Source organism: Ornithodoros turicata, chromosome 4, assembly GCF_037126465.1.
Source record: "Ornithodoros turicata isolate Travis chromosome 4, ASM3712646v1, whole genome shotgun sequence".
Classification (NCBI taxonomy): domain Eukaryota; kingdom Metazoa; phylum Arthropoda; class Arachnida; order Ixodida; family Argasidae; genus Ornithodoros; species Ornithodoros turicata.
The window spans coordinates 70,237,692-70,252,136 of record NC_088204.1 but is presented as its reverse complement, the minus strand read 5'-3'; the positions used below and the strand labels follow the sequence as shown (position 1 = coordinate 70,252,136).

General features: G+C 46.4%; 1 protein-coding gene across 1 annotated transcript in view; it reads right to left on the bottom strand.

Moving 5' to 3' along the window:
• The window catches only part of LOC135391804 (cytochrome P450 3A2-like), a 34,431-nt gene extending 24,756 nt beyond the window's left edge, over positions 1-9,675 (bottom strand). The window contains exon 1 of the mRNA XM_064622272.1: positions 9,459-9,675. Within this exon, the coding sequence (XP_064478342.1) occupies positions 9,459-9,517 (59 nt within the window). The 5' untranslated portion in view covers positions 9,518-9,675. The remainder of the gene's footprint in view (positions 1-9,458) is intronic.
• Positions 9,676-14,445: the final 4,770 nt, after the last annotated feature.

The window sequence follows — 14,445 nt, the reverse complement described above, 5'->3', positions numbered from 1 at the left end:
CGGGAGCTTAATCACATATGAAACAGACAATTGCTGTTGGGTTTCATTTCCGCTCACCTTGACACGTGTTAAACGTTGACGCATTGACAATATGCTCTCGCTGTCTGCCGCGCTGCCAAGTACGACAACATGAACATCATACGTAACAGCAGATAAGGCAACCTACAAGGCCCTATTAGAAAACAAGGAAACCGATAGCGTGTCGATGGAAGAGAAAGTTGCAAGGAAATGTGGCCCAACAGCAACCCCTCCAAATGGCGGTCCTTTCGTGCTGTCCAAAGGAGGTCCGGAAGAGAAGGATTGTTTAAAATTGGGCGGAATATTCTCTCTCGAAGAGAATGGGGAATCGGAAAGAAAAGTGAAAAATCTCGCATGAAACACGCGATTCTTACAGCCGAACTCATGAACGAGCCTCGACTCCGAACCCGACTCGAACTGCTCATCGACGCCGGTTTTGCGATTCATAAGTCAACCTCGACTCGAGACGCTCCTCGAAGGGAACTCCCCCCCCCCCCATTTTCCCCCGTGCATTCCGCGAAGATCTCGAGGTAGTATTGGTGCTACATCGAGAACGCTCATCAACTCTAGAGCCACTAAATAAGCTTCATAGTATCGCCACTGAGGTCCAAGGGAGAGTAGGAGCGCCATCTTGCTTCCGCACCACACCGGTACCATCCCCAGTTGAGGATCGAAGACGGCTAACATCATGATTCCTCTGGGAGAGAGAAGCGTCTGTGATTGTTGTGAGGTAATTCATTTATTGTCAACCGGAGCGTCCCAGGGTTGTCAGGGTGAGCTCAATGCCGTCAGCTTTGATGAGCTGCTTGCAAACGAAAGGAACATATCACCAGCGCACGATAGATGGCATCACGCGCCAAAGTGCTCTGAAGTGCGCGTGCGCGTGAGTAGTGCGGCGCAGAAACAAGATGGCGCATGCTCGCTCTTCTAATTCAGTGTCGATAGTCTGAAGCGTAGCTTATTTAGTGTCTCTACTCAACTCAAGTGTGGCTGGTGTCATGGCGGAAGACAGGCTATTCGCTGCGTTCATCGACTGTGTTTTGTGCCACGAGGGCCTTGAACGGGGTGCTGACAGCACTACCACAGTCTCAGAAAGAAAGAAGAAAGAGTGACTTTGCTCCTTTTGAGGAGTAAATTCATCTCCACATATGATAGTCCCTTTGGCCAGTGAATGCACTAGGGTAAATGGATATGACAGAGTGGAGACTGCATTCCACGTTCTAAGAGTTCCAGGTACATAATTCGTGCGCATGAATGAAAATACCTTGAATCAAACCGTAACCATGATATATCGAGTGATATAAAATGTCGCGACATACATAGAGCACCATTTGTGACGAAAGAACCGCTGTCTCTTATTATGCGTAGGCAAAAAAATTGCTAAGTTGGCCCAATTATGCAGCCCTGTGCCATAAAATTGACCAAGAGCACATATTTACGTAGGCTGTTGCATTCGGAAGACCATTTCCGAAGGTCAGTGACAATTTGCGGTCCTAGGATGTAAATGCCGGGTCTAGGAGACCACAATGGGGACTAGATGCTGCATTTACTCTCCATTTCACTCATTTTTTTCCTTAGAGTGCACTGTATACGATGACGTTCAATAAGGGGTCATCAAACTCCCTTTCAACCTGTTTTTGATGATCACGAGTACCTCATGTGGTATACGGTGCCGCTTCATGCAGGCAACCGTACGAAGCCTTTTGGAGTTGCCGCTGGAGGAAGGTGCGTCCAATCGTGGCCTGACGCTGCCTCCTGCGGTACAGCTGCTCGACGAAATGTGATTTTATGACGCTAGGACTTTTCGAACTGTAGCGGGGACCTTGTGAACGTCCCACAGCCGACAGTGTGCCGCGTTGTGAAAAAATAAATAAATAAATGAACAAATAAATAAATAAATAAAATTTCACACCTTCTCGCAAGCACACTTTTCAAGACAAGATGTAGTACATTTTTCTTCTGCTGTGCTACTTAGCAAAAAGAAGGCGTGTTTAAAGGATGTTTCCACGCAAAAGGTACAGTAAAAAAAAAAAAAATAATAATAAGTTGTGCCATTCCACGCTGAATGATCTACAAGTGCCGCTCGGCCACCACTTCTAGAGTTTTGTGCGAATTGTTTTGGTGGTTTCTTATTAATTCGGAAAGCAAGAAAACGTCGGTTTCTTCGAACGATACTGAACTTTATGGATGAAAAGGTCCCTCAAAGATGCAGTACTCGGCGTAAACCGATGTCGCTTTTGGCAGACGTTATGGCCCACGTAAGGCACGGAACATGTTAGAAAGCGTCTTATTTGACGGGGGAGTTTTTATTTAGGGTGTTTAAGCAACGTTTGCCATCCCACTCGACGGGCACGACGCTTGTTGCTTGCACGAAATTTGGAAGGTCTGTACAAATTTATTTGTTGCACTATAAAATTCTAGAATTTCTTCCTAAAAAAAGAAATTGGCGAATATCCCCAGTGTTGCACTTTAAGCACACAAGAAATTCAGTCCCGTGGATGCAGTGACAATTTTCGCACCCCGATTTTGCATCCCGATTTTTTACGGCGTCATAAGCTGCACACAATCGGGAAATTGTGGAAATTCAACAAAATGCACATTTTTGACGAAAAAAGCATCGGTACGTGGAGGTCGGGTGGAGGTGCCATTCGATTCACCGTCATCCTAGCAAGACGTAGCAAAAAATTCAGAGGTACTTTTTGTTAAGCTCAATACTTTTTTCTTTATTTGAAGCTAATTTCGCAAATGTGTATGTGCACTGCGGCGCATCGTAGCGAAGGTCTCAACTGAGCGGGTCACTCGCACAATGCTAAATCGAGAGAAAACACTAAACAGTCGCATCTTCTGCACCAACCAAACTTTTAGCCAGCTCACGGTGCTGGTAAGTGAGAGATAAGGAAAGACATGAAGACAGGCGTTCATTCAGACAATGAAAAAATGGCTAGGAAGCAAGCGAGCTGGTGAAGATGTAAAAACCCCGACACTAGGGAACACGAAGGGACAGACACAACACGAAGTCTCAATTCAGGCTTTTAGGCACCATATGGTTGCTTTTGTCCGTGGTGGTATCCGTCAGTCGAGTCGTAGACATTGTGACGTTCTGTCACATTATGACGTTCATATTAATTTGAGTACACCGATTCCATAATACATTGTGTGATATCTTCTATCGTTTTGCGAAAATATTCCTCCTGCACTCACGGACGGATTCATACACCCTTCTATTAATCTCTGGCGCACCCAATGCGTCTGTCGTCCTTGTATCAATTGATCTTTTGTATAGTGATCACCTTTGCCGTGAAAGTGAGTTTCTTTGGGACTGGAATGCGTCAACGGATTTTTACTTTTTACTTTTGTTTGTCTGGTCGTTTCTGCGAATTGTTTGTCCGTCGCGTTTTGTGTACCCGTTAGTGCTGTCTGGGTCTGGAGGTCGTGATATATGATTGGCCAGGCCGTGTCACGAGGTTCGGGCAACGAAGGACAAACAGTAGCTTACAAGCCGCCGAGTGACGTCAAGAAAGGGAGAGGAGAGTCAGAGCTGGGAGTGGAATCGAAGCCAGCAGGTACAGCCGAGCCAGCCAGCGGACGACCACGAGAACGAAAGCGGGAGCCCGGGTGGAGGCCTGGGGGAAGATCGACAACGGCGGCCTACGGATCCAGCCTCAACCGAGATCGCAGGCGACGTCATCTTCCACCTGCACTGACCCGTGCTACCCAGACCTTGACCCGGGCTACCGAAGCTGAGGCAGAGGCCACTCAGAAACCGTGACTGACCGACGAGGGGCATCCGACGACGATGAGAAGCGGGATGGGCAGACGTAGGCGGCTGCTGAAGTCCAGGGACCCAGAGTCCACATGCAAGACTGTAGGCCAGTCGCTCCAGTCAACTGTCGCCGCTGCCGCTAGACTCGAGTCGTGGACAACGAGCTGAAACCGTGGCTGAGGAAGATCGACGAAAGCGGCAACCGAATCCTGAACTTGGAGAGCCGGAATGTAAGCCTCCGCTGAAGTCATCTTCCGTGTCTACGGCCTCAGGAAGCACGTCGGTGTCGTCAGGCCCTGGTGACTTCATGGTCAGACTATTCTTCTGGAGGAGTAGGTCAAAGTTGTCCACACGGGGCGCGTTCGGTTATTTTTGGAGTGCTTGTTACTGTTGTTCATGTGTTTTCTAGTATTGACACCATACTGCGTTGTGTAAATATTAAATTGCTTGTTATCGTTAATTAGTTTATGGGCCTGATTCCTTCTCACCTCTGCGGGTGCCCACGCGAACGTATCCCTTGTTTCGGCAGTTATCACAACACAAGTACAGATAATCACCACATGAACCGGCACCATGTATTAGGCTACCTGCACCGAGTACAAGTTCACGAACGAAGTTAGCTGCGGTGTGCCATTCTTTCTTTTATCGTTTTATCTTTTTTTTGCATGTGTGTGTTAGCTCATTCCTGTATTGGAGACAGATTAGCATCCTTTGGCTGTGCACTACTCTTGCACGTATACAGGGTGTCCCAGAAAACGTGTCATTGAATTATAGTAAAAAAACTACGCCACCTAGAATCCTGCGGTCAACGGCATTTGTTCTTATTAGGTTTTTGCCACCTTGTAAAGTTGATGTCATGTATCCCAAGTTTAATTATGCAAATATTTGCGAACTGAACTCAGACATTTGCCAAGGGAAGGTAACTTTTTTACCCCATCAGTATGAAGAGCGTGCCGAATTCACTCAAATTCATGATAATTGACAGTGATATTCACGAGCTATCCCATCGGAAAAAAATAGCCGAATATCATGCTTTTCGGAGCACCGGACGATAACGCGCGATGTCTTTCTGAGCGCAATCGCTCGCAGTCCGACGAAAGGAGGTTCCGAAGCCAGCCCACAGAGTGATAGTAGAAAAAGTAACAGTTCCTAAAATTGGGAGAGGGCAAGCATATCCCAGCGGAAGTCGGACGTGATAAGCCATGCCTGCGTTATCTCTTTCTGCGATGCCGGGGTGGGCTGGGTTTCCAACCTCATTTCGTCGGCCTAACACAGATTGCGCTGAAAAATTCATTGTGCGCTATTCTGTGCGACCTCCGTAGCGCATGATGTTCGGCTATTTTTTTCGATGGGATAGCTCCAGAATATCCCTGTCAATTATCATTAATGTGAGTAAATTAGACACGCTCTTCACATTGGTGGGGTAAAAAAGTGACCTTTACTAGGCAAATTTCAGACTTAAGCTCGCAAAAACTTACGTTACACGACATTCACATGAGGAGGTGGCAAAAACCCAGCAAGAACAAATACCGTTGACCGCATGACTCTAGGTGGTGTAGTTTTTTTCTTATAATACAGTGACACGTTTTCTGGGACACCCTGTATAAATCTTACTAAGTAGGTGTGGTATACGATTTTTGTTCGCTTTGTGCGCCAACAGCGCAAGTGTGCTGCTCGCGACACGTTTGTCTGATATCCTAAAAGCGATAAAAACAGGAACAGTGTAAGGGGACAACTAAAGTGACAAATCGATTTGAGACTGGATCATCAAACCGCCCGGATTTTAACTTTATTTCAGTGCCTGAAATCGCCTGGCAGCAGTTCTGTAGCGTATATTCCATTGGTTGTCCTTGAACATGTTGTCCGAATATCGTATTCAAAGGTGGACCACGTGATGCACGTGTTTGGTATTCGAAATTTGGAGACGGGATAAACCTGATTTCAGACAACCGTGTCGCAAGCAGTATGTATAAGAGATTTTTTTGGTCTGAGGGTTCTATACCACTTTCAATATCACGTAAGCTATTTCAGGACATTTCTGTTGTGTACACAGCTATTCAGTTCGGGTCCACATTTACTTCATTGCCGTCTTGCATACTGGGGATAGTTACTTCAAAGAAACACGGGCGGGCGTAGGAGGACTGGGTGCGCTTATACTGCTGCCTATGTGGAGACACTTTAGTGCCTAAAAATGAATATTCCTATAAACGGTTGCAGAGGTCATATAATTTGCGCCTTGTTCCTTGCGGAACGCGATGACTGCCGTGAAACAATGTTCACACGGGGTCAAGTGAACGGTTTTTCGGAAGTTGAATTGCGAAAGTCAAGATCTAAACCAAGGAACAAAGCAAAAAGTACCATCCCTCTCTGAAATAATTTTTAGGGTCATGCTTAAAAACTCAAGTGTCCTCACAGGGCAAGCGGCATAGATGTGCCTCTCCTCGTTAGAGTTGACCAGAATAACCCAGAATCATAGCTTTGTACACAACGGAAATGCTTCGAAATAGCTCATCCTATATCGAAAGTGATAGCACCCATGACCAATAACATTTCTGTCTTATAGGTGAATCCAAACCTTTTCATGTACGTCCAAGAGGAGTGGACATCTAAAAGAACATGTTTCCGATGAAGAATGAGTCGACAAACACAAGCAAAAAACATGGACGAAACAATGGGACGTTCCAGGAACCTATGTACGGGTGAAAGCACTCTCCGGTCGTGTTCGGTGGGGGCAGTGTACTTTATCATTGTTGATGTCGTGTTTGTTCTACTTATATCAAACGGCTCGGCTGAGGGACGCCACATGGCCCAAGGGCCACCATATGGTACCATAAAGCCTGAATGGACCCTATCTCCATGTCTTTCCTTATCTCTCACTTACCGGCACCGAGCTCGCTCAAAAATTGACAGGAGCACTGCACAACCGTCGGATCTCGAAGGAGGCAAACGCGAGTTTGCATTCGTTGTTTTCAGCTCAATAATATAACTGCTTAGTGATTTTTCTCTTTATTCAGGTTTTTTGAGTTATCCGCTCAGTTGTCCCTTCGCTATACAATCCACCGCAGCCCGCATGCACGTTTGCGAAGTTATCTTCAAGTAAAATAAAATATCAAAAACTGCCTCTGAGATTTTTTTACGTCTTGCTAGAAAGACGGTGCATCTAATGACACCTTGATCACTTTTTTATCGCGGCCCCCTCATACCGGATATCGGCCAAAAATGTGCATTTTATCGAATTTTCACAAGTTGCCGAACTTTTAACTGAGGCTTGCATTTTACCCGCGTTACTGGATTTTTGTGCGTTTAACGTACAACACTGGGGCGATTCGCGAAAAAAAAAGAGGAATAAATACTAGAATTTTATACTGTAAAAAAAAATCGTAAACTTGCACAAACTATGCAAATTTCGTGGATGACCGAAGCGTCGAACCCGTCGAGTGTGATGGTGAAAATTGCTTAGGTACGGTGAGGTGAACTCTCTGTTATCAAATAAGACGCTTTCTAACATGCTCGCTGCCTTACGTGTGCAGTAATGTGTGCTCTAAACGGCAGAAGTTTTCTCCAAGCACTGCATCTTCGAGGGCTCTTCATCCCATGAATTTCATAAAAAAAAGACCAGTGTTTTGTTGCTTTCAGAGTTATAGGGAACCACCCACAAAATTCGCATGAAAATGTATGGGGCCGAGCGGCACCTCTAGACCATTTGGCGTGTAAGGGCCGAGTTGTACATTTATTGGACATCTAAGAACTAAAATCTTATCTGCCTACTGAATGCTTCTGTTTTTCCGTATTCTTTATACTATATCATGCTGGACCAACCCCTCTTTCAGCTATGACCAAAACGGCCAAGCAAATATTTCATTCATTCATTTTTCCTTTTCTTTTTCCTTTTTGTTGTCAGATACAAAGCGTGCACGATTTGTCTCAAACGGTCGCGCGAGTTTTGTCGCATCCCTCCCCGTTTTTTAGAATAAGTGCTAGACGCCCCAATAGAGCGAATCCCGTTTGTTGGCTGGAATTATAGGCTCCACCGTTTAGGCAGAGCGCGATTGAGGGCCATAAAAGTTCGTACGACATGCTCGTGGTCCCTCGCCAAGAACGGTCTCCCCGAGTCTTTCGAGAAGTCCTGAACTCTCGGGACGTTCTTGTAAAATATTCTTCCTTTTTGTTTGTTTATTTATAGCTGCCCTCAAGGCATTGAGTGAACCGCAACAGATAGCAATCACGCTACCTATTGTAACATAAAATAGTGACAAGCAGTGACACCATTCTTTCATGTTATTTGGTTGCAGTTGCCAGACTAGAAAACAAGATAACTTATCTGTCTGTTTCCCTGTTGACATCGTTCTGTGCCTGATTTGTTGAAAACAGAAGGCGAGGGCACTTTTTTTTTGCGACATAATTCACACATGATACACAATTTACAATTCATAATTGCCAGAGAAAGCGCGGAAGCCTCCCATTTTCAACAAATCCGGGCTGACAACGATGCCACTCGAAATGATGGTTGGACAACTGGTGAAGTAACCTCCGTTCCGCTCAGAGGCCTTAGGTTCGCCGTCTGACTAGGGTATTACAGTATTTTGTGTTTGTATTTGTAATGAACGTTGATCGAAATAAAGTAAAGCGATAAATTTATTTTCGATGCCATAAGTGAGTTTTAAGCACTAAAATCAGCATTTCCAAAGGGTCCCGAAAGACGGCTGGCGACCAGAGTACAACTTTATTCGGGGACGGTTCCTAGAGGAGCGCCTTGCCGGAGGAATCCTTGAAAGGGATTCATGAAACCTGTGGGCTCTTCGAGTGGAGAGGCGGCGCTTTCCTACCCTCGTTGGAGTCGGGGCGGAGCGTCGAGTCGAGGCTTGTTCTTGAACTCTGTATCCCTTAGAACGTCCAACTTGAGAGTCAGCGAGGGAGAGTTCCGAGTTCTGATCGCTCATCCTACTTAAATGACCTCAAGCACTGCCTCAGCGCTCGCTGCCCTCAATCTTTCTCACTTCTACGTTCAATGTAGCGCGTGTCCATACAATAGCAGCTTTAGCTCGTCCCACCTTCGTAACGGACACAGCACGTTAACCTGAGCACACTCCGCGCAGCCGTACTAGTTTATTTGGTTATATCGAAATGAAATCTCCTCATACTGTAGATTTCTACTCGGCACTTACTAGGTGCGCACAATATACCAGCTGGATACATAATGCTGACAACAAGGAAAAAAGAAAAGAATAACTGGAGGAGGAAGAACTGGCGCAGCGTGTTCGTGCCGGTGGCAGGCTGGTTGAAGACATTTTAGTCATAACCCAAGCAGCACAACATCTTAGCCCAATATTAGTCCAATATTCGTTCAAGATTGGAACAATAGTCGGCCTGTATTGCGAATACTGGACCAGTATTGGGTCAAGATTGGACCAATAGTCGGCCTCTATGGCGAAAATATTGGGTCAAGATTGGACCAATAATCGGCCTCTATTTCCAATAGTGGACCAATATTGGGTCAAGATGTTGTTCTGCTTGGGAATATGGTTGGTTGACGCACAAGCGCAAATTCTGAGGACCCATAGAATTAAATATCAGGAATAGCTGAGCTGAGTAATGGACGACTATCGATGACCACGTGACCAGTATGACGAATTGTGCGCGTACACATTAGCAATTCAAACAAACTATGCCTACTTACCGCACCAATGCGGTTAGTCCAAGCACCCAGATTAGTATGAATAGTGGTTCCAAAATCATGGCTCGAGAACTTTCCTACGATACGAGCTGAATCAAGCACGGCACACATTAGGACGCGGCACGAAATCCAGTGTGGCATTTAGGGCGCATTATCTCCTTATCGTTCACCGCTTATCCTATAGCAGTGACAAACACGTGCCACTCGCCACAGAGACGCACGCCGCGACTATGGCGAGGTGTATTATCTACAGTACTTTATTTGTGAACAGGTCAGCCGTTGCGACAATCATCTACATTAACGAAAGCAAATATAACATTCGGAGTGAGACGTGAGCTCTCTTGCGGTAAGTTTCAAACAACGTGTACTAACTATGCGACTTGTAACTACGCAACGTGAGATCCTCGGTACCTGCATCTACAATGAGAAATGAGCTAAGTCACAGTCATTCTGGTGAAGCGGCTCTTGTATCGTTTCATCCCAAAATGCGACAGAATAACGCACAACGCGAGTCAGCAGATGAGCTCATAAGTCCGGATGAATGTTTTTTTTTATGTTAGCGCCGCGAAGAAACTAGTTATGAGCGGCGTAGACAGGTGGACAGATGGAGTGAGAATTGCGGGAAGGAGTGAGGGTCAGGGGGGTTAGTATGCGTCCTGGGCCAACTTCAGGAGGAACTGTGCCGGTATTCGTCTGGAAAGTCTTCGAAAAACGCAGAGAAAACCTCAGACAGCACAGCCGATGACAGGATTCGAACCTGTGTCACCTCCCAGTCTCGGCGTGGAAAGCGATCATCTTAATCACTGTGTCACGGGAGCTGGTCCGGAGGAAAGTAAAACGTCGCTATGCGTGTATACAAAAATGTAAAGAAGATCTGCTTAAAGGGAGTGTCGCATCCATCCCGGTGGATTCCGAAACTACAGTACTGTTTTACTCCTCATTGATCACCGAGAATACCGCCGAAAATTCGACGTGAATTAGTTGTACTTTGTAGTGTAGTACAGTAATGTAGTACTTTCTGAGCAATTTCATGAAATGCATGGAAGCAGAAGAATACGGATGTTGAGAGTATGCTGGAATTATCTCTCTCTAGATTCGAGAACACGTCACTCGGACAAAGGTACCCCGTGAGGTCCTTTAACGTGGACAAGTGCAATAACGGAGCGGCCGGAGGGCCTTTTGCGGCCGCTTGGCGCGTGGCTGGGAGACCGTCTACAGTCAGGAGGCTAACACCGTGGTGCACGCGACTCGGTCGCGTCAGAATTCACACTAGTAAGCTGTGATCGCCGTATTAAATGAGATAGTCATTCTTTAGCAACGCACTCTTCGGCCTCGGTGAAGCCATCGCGTCAGTGGAGAGGGGGCATTTTCACTCTCGTGATGCGCAACCTCCCAGTCATGTACTATTTCTTGATCGCGCGCCTCGGCTGAGAAGATTGGGATTTAGCAGATTGGAAGGTATTTACGATTCATCAATTCGTTCATCGATTCAATCATTCATCGATTTACTCGGTTCCCAATGAGTGATAAGCCAAGCACCTTATTCCTTTCTAAGTGGCTGACATAATGGGTGCATTCCTAAAGCTACTACTGAATAGCTATTGTCACATGACAGGGTTGTACCACGTGACCCTAGAGTAGACGTAGACAGTGGTCGAGTAAGCCTGGGAACACATATTACAGTTTCATCGAGTGAGCATGGACCTGATCGTTTTCTTACGGAGGTGGTGGGAAGACGTTATGTACCTCCTACGGATAGTTGCGACGTGTCGAAAAACCGCATAACGCGACAAAGCCAGCAACAATCAAATTTCAGTTCGAAAAATTATATGAACGTTCAGAAGAAATGTGCAATCGCGATTGGTTTCCAGCAGCGTAGGAAGCTCGAAACATACAAAGAGCAAACACAAAAAACAAACAGAAAAAATACAACATCACGCGAATATTGCTTGGAAGGTTACATAACTTGCGCGCATGGAATACAAAAAATGCACCACTAAACTAGAAAACAAAAAAGCAAAAGCAAAACCTACTTTGGCAACTGCGGAAGTGAACCTCGCTTGCTTCGCTTTCGAAAAGTAACTCATATAATCCGCATCAAAACAAGTGTGCCAGCTTGCTTGCTTTCGAACGGCGTTATGATGGGCCATTCCGCGACACGGTGATCCTGAAAGGATTGGTGGTTATTCCCAGCTGTGGTTATCCCCAGGGTTCGTTTGCCCAGTTTCGTTCCCAAGTTCCCCGAAAAAGAGCAGACGCAACCAGCGTGACGTCACTACTTGGGTCACACACTCGGACCTTGTCGACCTTGAATTGACAGAGTTAACTCATCGGTTTACTGGAGCTAGTTTTGTGACGCAAGCGCTGACGTCATCGAACAACTCAACCCGGTTTTGAAACGGGAGCTTCGAGTAGAATGCTACTTCCGAGTTAACTTCAGTAGGCTGAGGAACGTAATGTGGATCTTTGGTTTGACAGCTTCCTTTATCGTACCCTATCGTATCGACCTTCCTGTATTAGAGGGTTTTTGTAGACCGTTCCGTAACATATGGAACGTTAACGCGGAGTCCATACTTCGCTACCGTCAAACCAATAGCATGAGACTTGTGGCAGATCGTCAGGCAACGCTATACGAACGGTACTGTGAAAACTGTGTTGCCATCCAGCGGCAACACGAACCACCATTCCCAAGTTGTCTAGGCATCTCTCTCTGAACGAATTTCCTGATATAACAACGTTTTCGTCCTCTGTTTTTTTTTTTTCTTCTTCTTTGCGTTTTGAAACAAATTTGTTATTCCTCTAACAAACGAAAGGACAACGGACGACCCCTACCGGTCGGTCCATTGCTATCACCCGTCGTTATATGGCGGATGCTACTGCTCACTCGGACTTGGTTAGCAGCATCCAGAGACCACAAGTTCGCATTTTCGAATGTTACACGGTATACGGGTTCTCTTAACAAAATGTAGTCCTCGTACTGACGCCCAGTCTTGTAGTCTTCACTTGGGACACAAACGACGATGTGTTGCGTGCAGCCATCTTATATTGTGCGACGATAACAACATAAATGACGGAACGCAAAAAGATGAACCGATCGTCCAACGTAAAACGCGGATGCCGCGCTTCCGTTCCCGCGCATGCGCTGTTGCTGACATGGAGAATAGCGTTCCTTCCGTTCGCTGTGTAACGGTTTTCTAAAACTATCTACTGTCTCGAACTTTAGTGTATCGTTTTCGTAGAGCCCTTGCGATCTGCTGGAATCTCCTAGTGTCTGCACGGCGCCTTTCGTATAATGTCGACAATGTCGTGCGACACAACGGATGGCATGGAGCGTAGACGACGCGCTGCGCGGCATTCGCGCATCGCCGGAATTGAAGACCATTCACACGAAAAGAAATCGCACGAGTGTTGGTAAATGGTGCACCTTTGCTTTTGCAGTTAGTTACAGTTTAGGAGACAGAGTGACATTTTTGGCAGCCACCTGCTACTGCAGGTAAACATTTTTCTCGTGGCTTCCGTAAGGATTAGGGGAAGCTCTACGAGTATTCGTCGGGAGAGGCGATGCAAATGCGCGTACATGACGTACTGTTTTAGAGACGGAATGGACTGGAATATGTTATCAGTACCGAAGAACTAGCAACCAGGAAAGGGGATAAACTGAAATGTGTTATCACTACGAAATAATTAGCACCTGAAACAAGAAAAGTGAATAACACAGATCTCGTACGGTTACACACATCAAACTCGTTAACGAGATAATAATAATAAGATAATAATAGATAATATAAGTTGCACAATTGTGTGTATATGATTTGCCAATGTCTACGGAGACGAGAATGTACTGCCATCAGACGGTAGATTTTAGAGGGTCTCAAACCTGATTTTTGACAATACATGGGTTTATTTTTATTCGAACCTCACCTTGTACAGATGCTACACCCGTCGCGAGCACATCCTTTACAACTCTGCTGCTGGCTCTGGTGCTCTGTCTGCCGCTGGAAGTCCTGCGAAGCCGTTGTAACACGCCGTGGTAGCACAGCTGCTTAATTTTCGGAACGGAGAATTCTCTTTTGCCTGCAATGTCCAGGCTGATACTTCTGTGTAATCCGCTGGTTTAAAAGTGGACGCGATAGGCGGCGGGATAGGTTTCAGGGTGGACCACTGCAGTAACCACTACTTCATCGTCAATGGCAGGATCCTCTGACGACAGACTGCTATCCTGTTCCGGGGTGAGGAAAGGAGGGACTCCTGGACGCAGTTCATCTGGTGTTTTCACGATCCAGTCCCCACTTACCGGTGAAGTCTTCCTACTTCTGCTTGAAGCTGCTGCATCTCTGTCGGGTGGTAAAGATCCTGTCTGATATCCCGGAGCTCTATGACAACATGAGCAGCACCGGGCTGCCGTGCCGAACCACTTGACCGGCACTGGCAAGACGGATGCGGGCAGTGCACTCATGCAGAAAACGGTGAACGAAAAGCGCCAGAAGGACCGCCGGTCAATTGCAACGATGCAGGACTTTGCGAAGAATGCCGTACGTGTAACACAGCGTACCTCCGTTGTGGCAGAACGGGCAGTTCTTTGCGATGGCATCGCGACTGGACTATGGCGTTGTTGTTGTCGCTCACGATCTCTCCGCCATGCAGCCGCTAGCGGGAAATCACCTCATCATTTCTGCGAATGGGAGTTCACTTCCTCGTTTTCGTGAACCATCTAACACTTCGTTCATTGTCGTGGTGACCACGAAGCAAAGGCTGGAAATAGCTACTGTTTTCTTCAGCATTAGCACACGAGAAGAGATGCATGTTTCATTCGCCTTGCACAAAGGAATTCCATCATAACGCTCCCGGTGCCGGCTTTGCTGTCTGGGGTTTCTCCTAGAGTTTCCTCGGACGCTTTCAGACATATGTCGGCTCAGTTCCCTTAGAAGTCGGCACAGGACGCACAGTCGGCCTAGGATGCGCATTCCACAGGGCGTCAGTCGTGACGTTG